Below are 20,251 nucleotides of genomic sequence, written 5' to 3'. Positions count from 1 at the left end.
ACGAACAATAATAGAAGTTTCCCATCCTATAAATATTCAACTTTTAAGCAAATTATGTACACGCAGAAAATATGTGGGGAAAGTGGCAGTGTTTAATATTTTATTTTATTTTCAGCAAATCATGAGACTATAAGTATAATATATTACTAGCGGGACCTGTGGAAATTCCACAAGGGACTCATTCATACGTAATATATTGATGTTGGCATTCTGTAGATGTTCAGCGTAAATGGATATATATATATATATATATATATATATATATATATATATATATATATATATAACTTGAGTTCCTTTAGCCATAGTCAAAACCAAAACTTATGAAGAATTCCGGCTGACTACAATATGGTTGTCTTCAAGTCTAACGTAAATAAGTTCTTGATGAGCCGTTCCATATAAGTTATCAAATTTACCAAATTTTCATTACTAATGATTATTATATTGTCCAATTTCTACTGTACACTCTTTAACCCTTATCCTTGAGTGGCCTCTTGGCCTTGATAATGAGTTGATACCTATGAAAAAAAAAAGAAAAAGAAAATGTCCAATGTGAACAAGTTCTAATTGAATCGTCCCCCTAAGTAATCCAAGTTACAAAATTCCCACTGTTTACTATGCTAAAATCACAATGACTAATGTATACCTATTAACCGTTATCCTCGAGTGGCCTCTGGGCCTTGATAAGTGGTGACACCCTTGTAAAAAAAAGAAAAAAAAAAAAAATTTTTGGTAAAATTATTTATAAAAAAATAGATGACTTAAGTGGCATCAGCTATAATTGAAACCAAAACTTCTGAAGAATTCTTGGTAAGATTATTTATGACAAGAAATGGAAGTAAATAGCAATTAAATGATCGGGATGTAAATAACACACACGCTATCGTATTATATATATATATATATATATATATATATATATATATATATATTTATATTTTTTAGATTCTTTGGACTACTGTTCTCGTCTTGAGTGTTATTTTCACAACGTTCCGATCCATGTAACCTACGACTTTTTACAGGTGTATCTTGTCGAACTCGGGGAATTTTTCTGTCCAACTTGAAAATCTGCACAGAATTTGGAACAGAACCCTTTATTTAATTCTGTGCAGGTTCCATAGTTTGACGGAAAGATTCTCGGGTTCAACAAGATACACCTGAAAAAAGTTGGAGATTACATCGACCGAAACGTTGTAAAAGTGACACTCAAGATGAGAACAGTAGTTCAAAGAAAACCAAATAATACGAATAATCAACCCTCATCTCAAAAATTCTGAAACGTAAATTATTACTCTCCACACAGCAAGTGCATGCGTACTTATAAAAGTAATTGTAGGAGGATATTTTTTTTTTTTTTAATTCGAATAAAGAAATTGCCTTAAAAGTAAGTTTTAATCTAATGTTGAAAAAAAAGTATGTAGAAAAATTACTTCCCAAATGAGAAAATTGTGACGCCATTTGCAATTTTCCTATATGCATTGATTTCATTGGATAATCATGAAAATTGATGTTGAATCTTGTAATATCCTAGTGGTTAGATCTACTTGCTCCTTCACCCCCTCGAAATATTTGACTCTTATCATTTTTAGAAACCAAGAATTTCCAGAAAAAGGGTTATTATATCTCGTGCACCTAAGGCAGAGCCAGAAAAATAGGTTATAAGCTTAAGTGTTCATAAAGTTTAAAAATAAATTTTTTATATCCCCAGTAATCAGGGGCTAGTTTTGAAAATACCTTAGATTTTAGGAGTCGGTTTTGATAATCACCCTTGCATGTTCTTTTTCATTATGGGCTGGTTTAAAAATTTTCCTCAGTAATTTGAGGCAAGTTTTGAAAGCCCCCACATCAAGTCATTAAGAACAGGTTTTGTTTATAGTTAGTGACCGAGTCTTCAAAGCCCCTATGATCGTTACGGACAGATTTTGACAGCAAAAATTAGTGCTCAATCGTGAAAATTCTCCTCCAAGTCATTAGAGACTGATTTGAAAATACTCCCATTCATTAAGGGCAGGTTTTTGAAAATCATCAAGATAAATAATTTTTTACAATTCTGAATTTTTGAGATGAGGTGAGAATGCCTGAATTGTTATGGTTTGGGTGTGTTTGTAAATCATTAAGAAAGGTCCAATCTTCAGGGGTCACTAGGATATCTTTTTAAAACTTTCCTATGACTAGATATCATGGGATATCTATGCTAATTGTCAATATCAATGGAAAAAAAAAAAAACACTGTCCGAATTCTTGTAATGCAAAGCTAACCCCTCTTTTTCTTAGTAGAGAAAAGGAAACCTGGATTGAACACCCAAGGAAAGGTCGTAGGTTACAACAACTGAAACGCTGTGCCAATAACACCCTAAATGAGAATAATTGCCCAAGTAACCAAAATAATACAAATAATCTCCAAATTGTCTGGGTTCTGGATATGACCTTAAACTATATCCAGTGGTGAGGCCCCAGCTTGCGGGCTTTGGGGAGTGTGGAGCCACTTTTTAATTGCCATTGCTCCCAGGTCCACTCTGATCCCGGAGTGGTAGTACCTGTTAGGGTCCAACTATGGATTAAATAGAAACCGACTTGAAAACAACAAATATATTCTATTTTTAAAATTTTTCTTCAAAATCTTTGGATTCAGCATTAAATAACCTGAAAAGGGTTGATATGGCGTAAAACAAAAGCAAAAACAACCAACCAAATAGTCTGAAGTCAGCCACCCAAATAATTCAAATAATACAAATTCTTAATCCTTATCTAAAAAAAAAAAAAAAAAACCCCCCACTGTCCAAATTCTTGTAAAGATAACCCCTCTTTTCCTTAGAGAAAAGGAAACCTGGATTGAACACCCAAGGAAAGGTCGTAGGTTAGAACAACTGAAACGCTGTGCCAATAACACCGTAGATGGGAATAATTGCCTAAGTAGCCAAAATAATACAAATAATTTTGTGTATCAACAACACAATTGATGTAAATTATTTATGTTTATTTTTTTGTTTTATGTATTTATTTTATTTAAAAAAAAATCCTTTGGAGATGAGGTTTCATAATTTGTGCATTCATTATTTTTGCGGACTGTTATCCCCATCCTCATAGTTGTTGTTTCACCGCGTTTCGGCCAACTCATCCTCTGGCCTTCGTGGCCTGAGGGGCAGTGGATAGAGGCGTCGAGTCTCTACAGTTCCAAGTGAGCATTGTGTGAAGATAGCAGTTTCAATCCTACCCAAAGCCGGCCAGAGGATTAGTTGACCAAAACGTGATGAGACAACAACTATGGAAGGCAGTAATTACTGGGGATAAATTACAAGACTCAGCATTTCTGTCCCGTCGTGGTCAATCACCTGAAGAAAGCCAGAGGATGAGTTAGCTGAAACGTAGTGCTGCAAGTCCAATGTAAACAAGTTCTCGATGAGCCGTTCACCTTAAGTAATCCAATTTACCTAATTTACACTTCTAACGCTTACTATGATATTGTCCTTTTTGACCAATGTACACTCTTTGACCCTTATCCTCGAGTGGCCTCTGGGCCTTGATAAGTGGTGATTCTTTGTAAAAAAAAAAAATTTTTTTTTAAAACAACAGTCATGAGGATTACAATATGCAAAATGAATGAACGCACTGTTCTCATCTTTAGTTCTATTTTCAAAACGTTTTGGTTGATGTAATCTCCAAATAGTCTGGGTCTTGGATATGACTTTAAACTATATCCAGTGGTGAGGCTCCAGCTTGCGGGCTTTGGGGAGTGTGGAGCCACTCTTTAATTGCCATTGCTCCCAGGTCCACTCTGACCCAGAGTGGTAGTACCTGTTAGGGTCCCAACTATGGGTTGAATAGAAACCGACTTGAAAACAACAAATATATTCTATTTAAAAAATTTTTCTTTAAAATTCAGCATTAAATAACCTGAAAAGGGTTGATATGCCATAAAACAAAAACAACCAACCAAATAGTCTGAAGTCAGTCACCCAAATAATTCAAATAATACAAATTCTTAATCCTTATCTAAAAAAAATTCTGCTGAACCAGATTAAGTTTTTTTTTTTTTTTTAAATTGTAATGAATTATGTCATTAAAGTTCTGAATTTTTTAGATGAGGACTGATTTTTTTTATATTACAGACTATTGTTCTCATTTTGAGTGTTTTTTGTGCAACGTTTCGGTCGGATTGGCCTTTGACCCTCCTCAGGCATGTTGGTTGTTGTTTGGAAAAGAAGAGAAAAGTTACTGGCTCCGTAGATATTTGCGAGTTAAAATTACAAAAAAAAAACAAAAAACGATAAGGTAGAAAAAAAAATAATTATAGAAAACATGTTTTGACCAAAATTAGCGAAAGTAAAATATTTGCCTACAAAAGAACATCGGAGAGTTCAAAAGGGAGGTAAATATTGTGTAACTATTGCCTATTTTTTTAATAAATTCTACGTTTTGCCTTGTTTTTGGCATAACTGAGTTACTTCCAAAGAAATATAGCAACGTTTTTTTTTTTTTACGACAAAGATTGAAATTTTTTCTTTTAAATAATGCAGTAATATTTAAGTACATCTAACATGCCAATAAAGTAGACATCACTGCTATTAGTTGAAATTGACACAAAAAAATCAGTAGATGCCTTTTTTTTTTTTTTAATAGATTTTTTTTTTTTCATTTTCCAGACTATTATAGTGTAATTGCACCAACTAATTTTGTTGATTATGAAATTCAGCTTTTTCGAGTGAATCTAAAATTGCATTAATCTATAGAGAAATATTCAGTTGCGTATTCCTTAGAAAACGGTGTTTGAAAAATACTACCCTTGCGTATGGACCCTTTAGCAAAAATAGATGTCTGTAAGTTTTTTTTGGTCTTTTGTTTTTACAAAGGAGTCACCACTTATCAAGGCCCGGAAGCCACTCGAGGATAAGGGTTAAAGAGTGTACAGTAGTCAATGGGACAATATTTGGTAAATTGGATTACTTAAGGGGAATGGTTCGTCAAGAACTTGTTCACATTGGAATCTACGTTTAGGTTTAAGCACAGATAAAGAGTGGGGAAATTATTGATGGTGGTTTCAGCTGGACGAGTGTTTTTCATGAAAGTCTGGCCTGGGGGAACCATAGATTGGAGCTCAGACGAGCCCTTCGCATGAAAATAACGTTTAAGCTAACTAATATTAAGAAAAAATTGTTTCTTCCATTGTCGTTGGTAGCTGAATATTATGTGAGATTTTCCGCATGTTTTTTAGGTTGGCTGATAAGGAGTTACGATTCCAGTTACTGGTAGCACAGGTATTTCCACACTGACGCTTGCATAATAAAACGAAACATATACAGTGCTGGTCAAATTAATAAAATGTTTTGAGAAATTCTACTTAAAAAATATTTTTAAAAAATGAACTCCAAAAACGTTTAAAGTGTAAAAATTTGTTCAAAAAGAAATATTCGAGACGCCTCTCCATGGGATTGATGGACTATCTCATGACGTCACTTCCTCTGGTGACGTCACTTCCGGTAATGAGTACCGGTGCCCGGCAGTCAGAGTTTGGTGCGTGGCTAAGCAGGTTGTGTGCAAACGCCGAACAGGTGAGGAATGGTATTGCTCAACCCGCCTTGCCTGTAACATATGTGAATACATGTTTGTTTCTAAGAGTCCTGTGTTCCTTTCGTTTTTATTACCGTTTAACACCATAACAAGAATGTAAATTAATAAAAACAGTTGTTAATGTCTCATTCTTGCGATACCAATTAAGAAAAGCTCAGCTGAGCTAGCACTTGTATTTTCCTCTCAATCATCGCTCTATCAGACTCCTCCCTGTTTTCGCTAAAATCTTTGAGGCCTTAATTAATCTAGCACTAGTCCACTACATCAGAAAAGCAAATATCTATGACAAACAGTATAAATTTAGGTAGTGTTGTTCTACTGCAGATATTTAAAGTTATCTCTGAATGCCTATACCATGCACTGGATAAGACGGGTGAAGCCAGGGCTGTAGCCCTTGATATATCCAAGGCCTTTGACAAAGTTTGGCATGAAGGGCTGTTAATGAAAATTAAATCCTACTGTATAACTGAACATATTTATCTATATATCTATAAAAGTGAAATTGTGTGTGTCTGTGCACATACATTTCCCTACTAAACTACTCTGTCAATTTTCAGTCTACAGACTCGAGATTAGACATAAGGGGTATTGAGATTTGGAAAAATCTTTTTAATTGGTTTTCGGCCAGAAATTTGGCCGTCAAGGGGTCAAAGTTCAACAATTTGACCTTTGAAAACTCTACAAAACTCCTTCACCAATTTTGGGTCTAAACACTTGAAATTTTAGATGTAAGTTACTTGGACATGGATCAAACTTTTTAACTTGATTTGAGCCCAAAACAATAAATGTTAAGGAGTCAAAATTGGGGCCAAAGTTAAAAAAATTTTGACCTCTGTAGTCTCTACCAAATTACTTAGCCAATTTTTGGTCTAAACATTTGAAATTTTACATAAAGTGTATTCAGATATAGGGCAAGCTTTTTAATGATAACCGAAAATTCGGCTGCCAAGGGGTCAAAGTTAAAAAGATTTTACCTTTGTGGTCTCTAGCAAGCTATTTAGCAAATTTGGGGTCTAAACATTTGAAATTTTACATAAAGGGTATTCAGACATGCAGCAAGCTTTTTATTCAGTTTTTGGGTGAAAATTTGGCTGCCAAGACGTCAAAGTTGAAAGAGTTGACCTTTGCAGATTCTACCAAACTCCTCTGCCAATTTTGAGTCTAAACACTTGAAATTTTAAATGTAGGTTACCTGGATATGAGTCAAACTTTTTGATGTATACATACATATGCACATAAAGTTATGAAGAGTACATAGGGCCAGAGCAAAGCCGGGCGGAACTACTAGTACTAAATATAATTAGATCCTTCTTAAACAATAGGACCATCCAGGTTGTTATTGATGGACATACATTCAAGCAGCATAACATTAATGCAGAAGTACATCAAGGGTCGATCGTTGGACCACTATTATTCCTGATATTCATTAACGACCTCCCTGATAATATTGTGTCCAAGATGGGTATATTTGGTGTACAACGCTCTATAACATGCACAACGGAAAAACGGATGTACATAAATCGAAGTCAATGGCAGAATCATTAGAAAATGACCTCTAGACCAATAATGGAATTGGGCTGCAAATGGATGGTAACATTTAATGCTAGTAAGTAGTAAGCTGCTCTCCTTTAACAATTACAAGACGCTTCTCCAACCACTGATACCCATGACAAATTATACCCTACCTGAAAATTCTTCCTTTAAACTCCTCGGCTTAATATTCACAAGCAATATAAACTAGAACAAATATATTGAGGACATTGCAAAGGCTGCTGCAAAGAAGGTGGGTTCCCTCTAACGAGCTAGAAGACTACTCACACCTGAGAGTATCCTGTACCTTACAAAGCCACCATTCGCTCATGCATGGAGTATTGTTGCCACGTCTGCACTGGTGCATCTACCACTAACCTCTCCCTTTTAGATAGGGTCTAAAAAAAGAGTTGTCAATCTAATATATCCCACTTTGTCAACTAAGCTCCAATCCCTGTCCCATTGCTGCACTGTTGCATCTCTGTGCCTGTTTTACAAATATTTTAATGGAATGTGCTCTGATGAACCTGTTGCAATTGTGCCCCCTCGACGTACATATCCCCTACAAACCCACTTAGCAACAAAATCTCACTCCTTCACTGTTGGGATCCCTAAATGCCAGAAATCTTTCTACTCTAATAGTTTCTTCCCTCGAACAGCTAGACTTTGAAAATCCCTTCCTGCTGCTTGCTTCCCTGACTGTACTGATATGCAGAAGTTTAAATGTAACATAAACAAATATCTTGTTAATCTTTCCTAGACATGGTCCCAAACAGTAGACCCTTATGTCCGTATGGCAATAGATAGATAATAAAGATTAAAAATTGAGCAACTTCAAGCTATGAATGTATATTTACACATTACAGAAGTAACGGGTTTAGTTGACTTACTCCTGCCAAGGTCAACTGTTCTTTTTTTTTTTTTTTTGACCCCTTTAGCAGTCATTTTTACACGCTGACCACCAAATCAAAATTGTTTCATAGGTCTGAATCCTTTATATATCAAGTTTTAAATCTGTTGACCAAAAATTCAGAGAGAGGTAGAGACTGTTCGGTGCACAGACAAAGTTTTATATACATATGTTAGAGCGTTTTCATCCTAAATTCTATGCAATTATGCATAATGTAGAAACTATGCATAAATAGAATTAAGCATAATAGTTAAATGAAACCAATCATCCAGTAAGAAACAATAGAAAATGAATAATTAAGTAATGAACTTTCGTTTTTCAAAGGAATATGCAAATTAGTTAATTTTCATGAAGTCGCTCGCATATCCATGACTGAGTATATTAAAAAGTTTGTTTTAATAATTTTTAAATAGAAAAAAGTAGGCTTTTAATATTAATGTCAGAGCAAAAAAAAAAAACTTGAATCAGTGGAAGTGTAATGAGCTATATGCTGATTCCAATCAAAATGAAATGTATAATTCATCCATTAATTATTGATTTATAAATTAATAAAATTACATAAGTAGAAATAATTGAAATTAATAATCAAATTAATAGACAAAAAGGCCGATCCATAGCTTTACGATAAAATATTTTTTAGTGCATCTGCTTAAAATGCGAAGAAGTCCGTGCAGTTTTGCTTATGCTTGAAGAAAAATTCGCTACATTTTTTTTTTTTTTTTTGTCTTACAACTTCAGTTGACAAAAAATACCAAGCTAAATTTTTAGTTTGTCAGTTTTAATATATAAAGAAAAATTGTTATTTATTTTTGTTAAAAGAATTTTTTTTTTTTTTTTTTTTGTTCAAAAATTAAAATAAACTTTGTTTTATTACGGTTCTTTGATACAGCAGGAGCGCATGCAAAAATCAATGCTTTCCTTTGGTTTGGGGGTGCAAATAAACCTTAATACTTGATTTCTACCCTTAACTAACCAGGAATTATATTCTCATGGTTAATTTTAAAGGCTTCAAAATTACTTTAAATTAAATAATAAAAATTTTTGGTTCTTACCCAGAATTCAACTTAACTGAAAAAAAAATTTTTTTTTTTTAAATACAGAAAAATATTTATGATAAACGTATCCATCACAGAACGAAAATGTCATATTCCAAAAATCACATAAATTGGTCAAGTACTTTTTTTTTCTATAATAAGAAAATCAAATTTTTACAATTTTTTTTAGCGATTTAATAGTATATGGTTACCATTATTAAATTGATTTTAAAATTTTAGTAGTTCGAATTGAGTAGCCTCCTTTTATTAAATAAAGCAGATCAAAACAGACCATTCTTACTGCATCGCAAAATTTGATTTTCTTGGTAAAAAAAAACACCTACTTGATCAATTTATATGATTTTTGGAATGTGATATTTTCTGTTGCGTGACAAGTGTGTACATAATGGGGATTTTTCCGTAGTTTTTTTTTTTTTTTTTTTATAATTCAGTTGAATTCTGGACTAGCAATTAAATTTTATACAATCATACAACATTAACTCAATAAATAACAACAGATAATAGTTAATTAAATGTCCGGCGATTGTGCAGTATAGTTAACAAGAAAAAGAGGAAGAGAAAAATAAGTAAATAGACAACAAATAGCATTTATCAAATGCGCACAAAAATTTACTTTTTTGATTTTTTTTTTTTTCACATATACAAGGTGCCTTCAATAAGTTTCCGAACTGTTTCATATGGGCACTTTCATTGATATATGAAACTCTAGTCCCCATCAAAGTAATCTCCTTCGGCTGCAATGCACTTGTTGTACCGTTCCAACAACTTCTGGGTCCTGGATATGATCTTAAACTATATCCAGTGGTGAGGCCCCAGCTTGCGGGCTTTGGGGACTGTGGAGCCACCCTTTAATTACCATTGCTCTCAGGTCCACTCTGACCCGGAGTGGTAGTACCTGTTAGGGTCCCAACTATGGGTTAAATAGAAACCGACTTGAAAATAAATATATTCTATTAAAAAAAATTTCTTCAAAATCCTTGGATTCGGCATTAAATAACCCGAAAAGGGTTGATATGCCGTAAAACAAAGACAACCAACCAACCAACAACTTCTGGAAGGCCCCATAGAAATCCTCTTGTGTAGTAAGTGTGTCAATGATCCTTGTTACAGTCTCTTTCAGCTCCTCAATTGTCTCATAACGATGGCCTCTGAGGTCTTCTTTGAGCTTAGGAAAAAACCAAAAGTCACAGGGAGCAAGGTCTGGATTATAGGAAGGGTGAGGAACTGTCTTGATGTCCATTTTGGTCAGTGACAAGGATGGAGCATCCTTGGGGAAAACTTGACGCAAATCTTTTGCAGCTTCAATTCCCGGTGAATAATTGTGTATACGGTTCCCACACTGATATCAAAGTGTGCACTTCTTATCTCTACAGACACACGACTGTCCTTATCCATGAAATTCTTTATTTGGCCAATCAACTCTGATGTTCTGACTTCATTACTCCGCCCATACCTCTCATCGTCCCTCACAGATTCCCTCTCCTTCTTTGAATCTATTATGCTACTCAAAAACTAATGCTAGATTTATACAAGATGGTCCAAAGGCAGTCTGAAGCATTGCATACATTACTGTGGCATTTTTTCTAACTTTAAAACATTTTATTGCATATCCTTCTTTCAAATTGTCCTCACGTCCAGATTGCATTTTTTTAAATTCATAAGATGTGACAATCGGGTTTTAGTAGAGTGTATTCCAATTCTTGCTGTAGCTGTTCATTTGAACCTGAAATCATAGAAATCTCATAGTATATCTTGCAATAATATACTGAATTTTCAAGAGTCTACGACAATTTTAAATGCCTGTATGAAAAATATGGAAACTTATTGAAGACACCTAGTACATATTGACAGATTTATTATCTATGAATTTGTTATTGTCACTTTTAATTTATCGTTCGAGTCATATTCCAAGATGGTGGAGGGTGGATTTGTTTAGAAGTTGATTGCTGGTTATTAAAAGCATTACCCTAACCTGACTGACAACCACTCCCAAACTTGGGTTAACCATTCCACTGCCCTCCCTTTTTTTTTTTTTTTTTCTTTTAATATCTTTTAAATTTGTAATTAGCAAGCAACTTCCAAACAAGTCAGCCGCCATCTTGGAATATGATTCAAACTCCAGATTAAAAGTGATGATAAATTCTTCGATAATAAATCAAGGAATTAGTGTACATATATGAAACATACAGGTAGATAAAAAAAAAAAAATGGCGGTTAATTTGTTTGGCAGCTGTTTGCGAATTTCAGGCTTTAAAGATCGTAAAAGATCAAAAAGAAAAGGAGGGTTATTGGAAATGTAAGTCTAAGCCCGGAGATGGTTGCAGATTGGTTTTGTGTAATCCTTTCTTTAACTTAAATGAAATTAGCAAAAAACGTGAAAAGGCAAGAGGGGGGGGGGCTTTGTTAACTATTCTGTACTTTCACCTAACAATTTAATAAATTTGCGAAAATGAAACTCTCAGTTATATTATGGATGAAGTTTAATGTCAGGACTTGATTCTGACCGGGCACGGTTGATTCCGGGCTTTGAGTCAGGCGTTCTTCTGGTTTGGCTATTTAATTTGCAAATCGATTTTATGTTTGGACTTTTTATAGATGAGGAGTGATAATTTTTTTGGGGGGGGATTATTTCTACGACTGTTCTCATCTCGGTTTCATCTTTTTAAACTTGGGAATGTTTATATTGGACTGGAAAACCTACACAAAATTTAGAGTTGAATCCTTCCGTCCATGAAGGTAGATTGTTTTACTCTGTTCTAACTGACAGAATGAGAACAATCTACACCTATATGGAAAGAATAAAAGGTTCGGAATTCTGTATGGATTCCAGAGTTCGATACTAAGATTCACAAGTTTTGTTGTGAAAATAACCCAGCTGAGAATAGTAGTCTGAATTACAAATCAGTCGTATACAAATTGATTTTAGCATAAGGTATAGCCAATCAAATAATTGTTTTTTAATCTTAAAAGCTCTGTTAATACATAAAATAGTGCTTGTGCAGTATGAATAAATTTCAAAAATTGCATTTAAGATTTTAAAAAAATACTATTACGTATTTATGTGCCATGTCGAAATTAGTGAAATTTTTAAAAATTAAAAAAAAAAGTAAATCTGCTAGAACTATTTTTACCCTCACCCCCTCAAAAAAAAAAAAAACATTAATATTATATATATTACTTGTATTGGTCCGTTTATTGTTCTCATCTTGAACGTTATTTGTGCAACGTTTCGGTCAGATTGGCCGTCGACCGTTTTCAGGCATGCTGGTTGTTATTTGGAAAAGAAAAGAGAAAAGTTACTGACTCCATAAATATTTTTGTATTCTTTGAGTTAGTCTTTATTTTATGGTTATAGTTTTAAATTTGTGAAACAATAATCATAAAATAGAGAGTAACTCAAAGAATATAAAAATATTTACAGAGCCAATAACTTATCTTTTCTTTTCCAAATAACAACCAGCATGCCTGAAAACGGTCGAAGGCCAATCTGACCGAAACGTTGCACAAATAACACTCAAGATGAGAAGAATAGTCCGACTATTTTCATCTGAAGTAATATAAACAATCAGCCCTCATTTAAAAAATTCAAAACTTTAACGTAGATATTAGCAGTCTATTATTTTCTATTTTGAAATGATGGATTTCAATTATTTTGTCAAAATCATTGACTGCAGTTACCTCCCCTGGATTTAATGATATTTTCAATGTTAAAAAATTATGATAAAACTCTAATTTGATAAATTTTATTTTTACTTTTAATTATTTTTCTACTTGCTCATTTTTCATATTTTTTTTTTTGCAATTTCTATTAATTTCAACATGACATTTAGTATGTAATAGTGTTCTTATCAAAAATGCATTTATTTGAAATCATATTATACTGTATAAGCACCTATAAAACCTAATACATAACTGTATACGAGAAGGTATGATGTCAGGGCGATAGTGCTCAGCAATTGTCAAGAATTTCCAATATAAGACAGTGTCGAAGAAAACAACCCGTTAACAAATAGCTGTTATCAAAAACAATCAAGGTTATTTTTCTACCTACTGGAATCTTTCTTTTTTTGTCTGGGTGTGTATGTTTTAAAATATTTTAAAGCGTTTTATTCACATTTAGTTTTTTTCATAAAATGGGGTGGTGTTAGGCTTAAATATTTCAATAGCTGTCAGTTTTCTAGAAATAATCGAAGTTTGAGTTATTATTTTTTTGTCTTTTTTTATTGAAGAAAAAAAATAAAAGCAACTATACAAAAAATAACTTATTTAACGCAATAAAAAATAAAAGCAACTATACAAAAAATAACTGTTATCAAACGCAATAAAAAAATAAAAGCAACTATACAAAAAATAACTGTTATCAAACGCAATAAAAAATAAAAGCAACTATACAAAAAATAACTGTTATCAAACGCAATAAAAAATAAAAGCAACTATACAAAAAATAACATATCAAACGCAATAAAAAAATAAAAGCAACTATACAAAAATAACTGTTATCAAACGCAATAAAAAATAAAAGCAACTATACAAAAATAACTGTTATCAAACGCAATAAAAAAATAAAAGCAACTATACAAAAAATAACTGTTATTAAACGCAATAAAAAATAAAAGCAACTATACAAAAAATAACTGTTATCAAACGCAATAAAAAGATAAAAGCAACTATAAAAAATTACTGTTATTAAACGCAATAAAAAAATAAAAGCAACTATACAAAAAATAACTTATCAAACGCAATAAAAAAAAATAAAAGCAACTATACAAAAAAATAACTTATCAAACGCAATAAAAAAAATAAAAGCAACTATACAAAAGTAACTGTTATTAAACGCAATAAAAAAATAAAAGCAACTATAGAAAAAATAACTGTTAATAAATGCAATAAAAAATAAAAGCAACTATACAAAAAATAACTTATCAAATAAAAAAATAAAAGCAACTATACAAAAAATAACTGTTTATTAAACGCAATAAAAAATAAAAGCAACTATACAAAAAATAACCTATCAAATAAAAAAAATAAAAGTAACTATACAAAAAATAACTGTTTATTAAACGCAATAAAAAATAAAAGCAACTATACAAAAAATAACTTATCAAATAAAAAAATAAAAGCAACTATACAAAAAATAACTGTTTATTAAACGCAATAAAAAAATAAAAGCAACTATACAAAAAATAACCTATCAAATAAAAAAAATAAAAGCAACTATACAAAAAATAACTGTTTATTAAACGCAATAAAAAATAAAAGCAACTATACAAAAAATAACTTATCAAACGCAATAAAAAAAATAAAAGCAACTATACAAAAAAATAACTTATCAAATAAAAAAATAAAAGCAACTATACAAAAATAACTGTTATTAAACGCAATAAAAAAAATAAAAGCAACTATACAAAAAATTACAGTTATCAAACGCAATAAAAAATAAAAGCAACTATACAAAAAATGTGTTATCAAACGCAATAAAAAAAATAAAAGCAACTATACAAAAAATAACTGTTATTAAACGCAATAAAAAAAAATAAAAGCAACTATACAAAAAATAACTTATCAAACGCAATAAAAAAAAATAAAAGCAACTATACAAAAAATAACTTATTAAACGCAATAAAAAAAAAATAAAAGCTACTATACAAAAAATAACTTATTAAACGCAATAAAAAAAAATAAAAGCAACTATACAAAAAATAACTTATTAAACGCAATAAAAAAAATAAAAGCAACTATACAAAAAATAACTTATTAAACGCAATAAAAAAAATAAAAGCAACTATACAAAAAATAACTTATCAAACGCAATAAAAAAAATAAAAGCAACTATACAAAAAATAACTTATTAAACGCAATAAAAAATAAATAAAAGCAACTATACAAAAAATAACTTATCAAATGCAATAAAATTTACGTTCCTGCCTAAGTGAAAGGAGAAAAATGACAAAAAAAAATTAGGATTCAATGGTTTGTGGAAAGTGGAGGAGGCAACCATTTTTAATTTACCATGTAATCAAATATTTGGGGAGAAAACAAAATCTATATAAAAACGGTTAAAATACTTAAAAAAAAAAAAAAAAAAAGCACTACTTAATGAAATGATTCAAGTAGGTAGAATAGGGCATATGTGCATTTTAGTTTTGGAGGACAATTTTTTTTGTTTTCAATTCTTGTAGATGTCCAATTGGAACGGGGGGGGGGGTAATTCATGAATTTCTTATTGTTTTATTGAATTAAAACAATAATGTTTAAGTTTTAATGAGATTTTTCAAAATAAATAGCAGTAGTCATTTTTCTATTTTTTCTTAAATAAGGAAAAGTGGTCATTATGTGAAAATGTATGATTTTTTTTTTTTTTTTTTTCAAACTAACTTTTTAATTAATAATCTCTTTTAGGAAAGAAAACTTAAATAAATGAAAGCTGTAATCATATGAAAATATATGACTTGAAAAGTATATATTTTTACAAAATTAAATTTTGTAATAAAATAATTAAAATTTATAAATAGTTTTGAATAGTCATTATTGGAATTGTTTCCTCTTCTGGGTAATGCAAACAAAAAAAAATCGTCCTCAAAAAACTAGCATGCGCAATTGCCTAGAAAAGTTTTATTGCCTTTGGTAACAGTTATTTATGACTGTTTTTTGAGTTTTTTGTTTTTTTATTTTTTTATTATTCCACCCTTTTTTGTTAGATAGTCTTAACAATCTTTCTAGACTGAAACAACTTTTCTTTTTTTCTTGCTCCAGAATACCGCTTTTTGGTTAACTTGATTTTCCCCTCATAATAAACCGACCTGGTTGACATGCCATAAAAAAAAAAAGCAGCAACAATAGAAAGATAAAAAAAAAAAAAATCTGGCTTTAATTAAAAGCTTAAAAAATCAATTATGTTTAATTTGTGCTCCTATATCGAACGGAAGCATTAATTTTTCTCACGCGCCCTTGTCATATTAAAGAGCCCTCATTGCATTCATCAGTGTCTCTGCATATTGTCATGTATACAGAAACAAACAAAAACAAAAAAGAAGAAAAGTAAACTTTATAAAAAAAAAAGAAGAATAAAAAAAATGGTAAACCGTGTGTATTGATTTAATTAATCTGTGACCCCTTATTTCATCTTGTAGACAACGATTGGAACTCATGCGACAGATTTATAATGAGGACCTTTCGCCAGACACCCCAGAGGCAAAACAGGACTTCTTTCACTGCTTGGCCGCGTGTGGCAACCAAACATATTTTAATTTTTACAATCTCATTCCATCCAGGTCTGTCATAGTCTCTCAGTCCCAGCCGCCAGCTAATGTCCGTTCACTTATTGCCATTTTATTGCCCAGCATGCTTATTTTTTTAATTTTAATTTTTTTTTTTAATGTTTTTCTTTCTTTTTTTTGTTTTTTTTTCTTTTGTTGTGTAGCCGCTAAAGTTTATGTTTTGGTAATCGATGTCTTAATCATCTTCACTGTTGTATCACAAACCGCCATCTTTTTTTCATGATACCGTCGCCCTCCTTTTGTTTTTTTGTTTTTTTTGTTTTTTTTTATATATTTTTTCTTTATATATTTTTTCTTTATTATTTTTACTTTATTATTTATCAATGTTTTTTTTTTATATTTCGTTTGCAAAGCGCCTCCACTTGTATACCTTTTCTTTTGTAATGCTTCCAGTGTTCACAATGTCTATATATTTTCAAATATTTTGCATACATACATAATAATAAAATAATAATATATATATACGTACATCAAATATATATTTATATATGCAATCATTTACATATTTATATAACATTTATATATATATATAGCATATATGTATATAAGATTTATAGATATATAGCATATATGTATATAACATTTATAGTATTATAGCATATATATATAATCATTTATATATGTGTATAACATATATATGATCATTTATATATGTGTATAACATATATATAATCATTTATATATGTATATAACATATATATAATCATTTATATATGTATATAACATATATATAATCATTTATATATGTATATAACATATATATAATCATTTATATATGTATATAACATATATACAATCATTTATATATGTATATAACATATATACAATCATTTACATATGTATATAACATATATATAATCATTTATATATGTATATAACATATATATAATCATTTATATATGTATATAACATATATATAATCATTTATATATGTATATAACATATATATAATCATTTATATATGTATATAACATATATATATAATCATTTATATATGTATATAACATATATATATAATCATTTATATATGTATATAACATATATATATAATCATTTATATATGTATATAACATATATATATAATCATTTATATATGTATATAACATACATATATATAATCATTTATATATGTATATAACATATATATATATAATCATTTATATATGTATATAACATATATATATATATAATCATTTATATATGTATATAACATATATATATATATAATCATTTATATATGTATATAACATATATATATAATCATTTATATATGTATATAACATATATATATATATAATCACTTATGTATATAACATATATATATAATCACTTATGTATATAACATATATATATAATCACTTATGTATATAACATATATATAATCACTTATATATGTATATAACATATATATATAATCACTTATATATTTATATAAAATATATATATATATATATATATATATAATCATTTATATATGCATATAAAATATATATAATTATATATGTATAATATATATATATATATATATATATATATATATATATATATATATATATATATAAAATGTATATATATACTAGCAGAAGTACCCATCGTTGACTGGGTTCAAAAACAGCCTACAGAAAATGGACTGTGATTGATGAAAGTATGATAGGTTATGAAAAGGATAGGTTTTGATACTCAAAAATTTTACCCTAAGCAAAATATGATGAAAGTAAAGATAATTTTTGCAAAAATATATTTTTTATATCAACTGTGTTTCCATTCGTAGCCAGAGTGACCAACAAAATGATGTTTCCATTCAAAGAGAAAATATTATATATATAATAATATAAATATACAAGAAATAAATGTTACCATAGTCAATAAAAGTTACTTTTATGGTAGAAAAGTTCATTGATTTGTATTTTTAAGGAGTTTGTAAAATATTTTTTATTCTTTTAATTTATGAACCGGTTTAAAAAGAAAAATCAAAATGGCAGCGACTTTGAAATGGAAAGCCCGATTTTCAATTTGAAGGAAGGGCACCTGAGCATTCTGTGTTAACAATTTAATAGAGTTCCGTCAACGTAAGGAATATTTATTAACGTATTTTAATATTTTCCATTATTTTGTGCTTGAGGAATATTCGATTATGGCATGTGTAGTTTATATAAAAATTCATTTCAGTAGTTATCACCTCAAATTTCGTTTTAATTTCAGTTTGCTGAAATTATTTCAAGTAAAGAGCATTAAAAACTATTTCAAAACAAAAAAAAACATGAACTGAACTTTTATTGACTATGGTAGCATTTATTTCTTTATATTTATTTTTTCGGGTAGTTGTTTTTTGGGTTTTCCTGCTAAACACTCTTACTAAATACTATCAACGAAATATCGAAAAGCAAAGAAACAAAGACAGTTTTGAAAAATAATGAAGCTTAACTTACTTTAGTAAAATAATCCGAAACAGCAAAATGGGATATTAAAAAAGTAAACACATAATTACTTTAGTTTTTTAAAGCAAAGAATCTATATAAATATGAATAAGAAGAAAATGGCGCCCTTTTCAAGCAGAACAGCTTCGTTTCAGTTTTACAGTATTGAACAGTGTAGTATTGCACCGTCGGATTCAGGGTTGTACTATTGTAATGTAAAGAACACGCAGAAAGGGTTGTAATCAACTGAATTCCTTCTAGTACACTGACAAAAAAAGCTTAAACAGATATATAAATAAAAATAAAAAGGTTATGTAAATGTTTTTAAAAAGACACGTAATCACGTGAGCAGGATTTTTTTCCTTCTTTTGATATATATATATATATATATATAATGTACATAAAATATCATTTATATATATTTATTTACTGGTCAAAGCTTGAGCATCAAAGCTCAATAGATATTTGTAATTCAAGATTTCTAACGACAATAATCTTAATTTCCAGCAAAGAGATTCATTTTAACAGCCATTTTGTCAATTGTTTAAACAATCAATTTGTTTTTTTAAATAAATCTTGAATCTTTTAGGACAATGATTCAAGATTTGGTTTGAAAACCATAATTGTCTGTACAATTGAAGAAAGGTTAGTTAAAATTAATCGATTTGCTACAAAAAATAGAGGTATCGTCATTGGAATCTCTTTTTCCTATTGCCTGTTTGTATGTGTGTATAATATATAATATTTTTATAAATAAATATTAATTATTTTACCTACAGACACTAGTGTTTCATTCTTACGTATAGTCAGTAATGTAGGAAGTGATATTTACTGCCTGTTGAATGATTCAAACCCAGTCACAAAATCGCATAAAACTGCAGTTTGGTATTTAATCCTGAGGCTGATAATTCTTATCACAGGAACGAAAAGAGAATTACGTCCTATATAACGTTGAGGCAATCGGAAGAATACAGAAATTTAGTCAAGATAGCGTTTAACAGAAGACGTCAGGACAATTTTTCATGCTAAGACTGACGGCTTCTTATAACTCTCTTAAAGAGGCCCAAAGTAAATATTAATTATGTTTACATGTGTGTGTGTGTGTGTGTATATATATATATATATATATATATATATATAATAATTTCCACAGAGCCATGACAGCCAACGAACCGGAAGTCCAAGATTTGAGTCTTGGACTTCTAGTTCGTTGACTTCACAGTTCGTTGGCTGTCATGGCTCTTGTGGGCTGCGATGTTGTTTGGCTGTGAAAATTATTATATAATCTCTCACATTCAGAAAATCCTATCATAATTTACTTGCTTGGTTAGCATTGCTGGATGGCATCGTCCTTTTGAGTTGAAACTCCTACTTGTGAGACATCGGCTTGGGGTTATTAACTGGTTGGATGACTGAGTCCCTTGTCGAGACGAAGTAGGTCCATTTCACAGTCGGATTTCGGCGTGGTTTGCTTGATCTGTTTTAGTTACAAGA

General features: G+C 30.1%; 1 protein-coding gene across 50 annotated transcripts in view; it reads left to right on the top strand.

Annotated features, from left to right (window-relative positions):
• Positions 1-20,251, top strand: part of LOC145269265 (kinesin-like protein unc-104) — a 649,720-nt gene that overhangs the window by 455,934 nt on the left and 173,535 nt on the right. For 26 of the 50 annotated variants that reach the window (XM_080124904.1, XM_080124897.1, XM_080124894.1 and 23 more), the window contains one exon: positions 16,194-16,334. The exons of the other annotated variants lie outside the window; for them this stretch is intronic. In XM_080124904.1, coding sequence (XP_079981030.1) covers positions 16,194-16,334 — 141 coding nt within the window. The remainder of the gene's footprint in view (positions 1-16,193; positions 16,335-20,251) is intronic. 50 annotated transcript variants of the gene reach the window in all.

Source organism: Euprymna scolopes, chromosome 45 (genome assembly GCF_053919585.1).
Source record: "Euprymna scolopes isolate OS-2025 chromosome 45, ASM5391958v1, whole genome shotgun sequence".
NCBI lineage: Eukaryota > Metazoa > Mollusca > Cephalopoda > Sepiida > Sepiolidae > Euprymna > Euprymna scolopes.
This window is presented reverse-complemented; position numbering and strand designations above follow the sequence as displayed.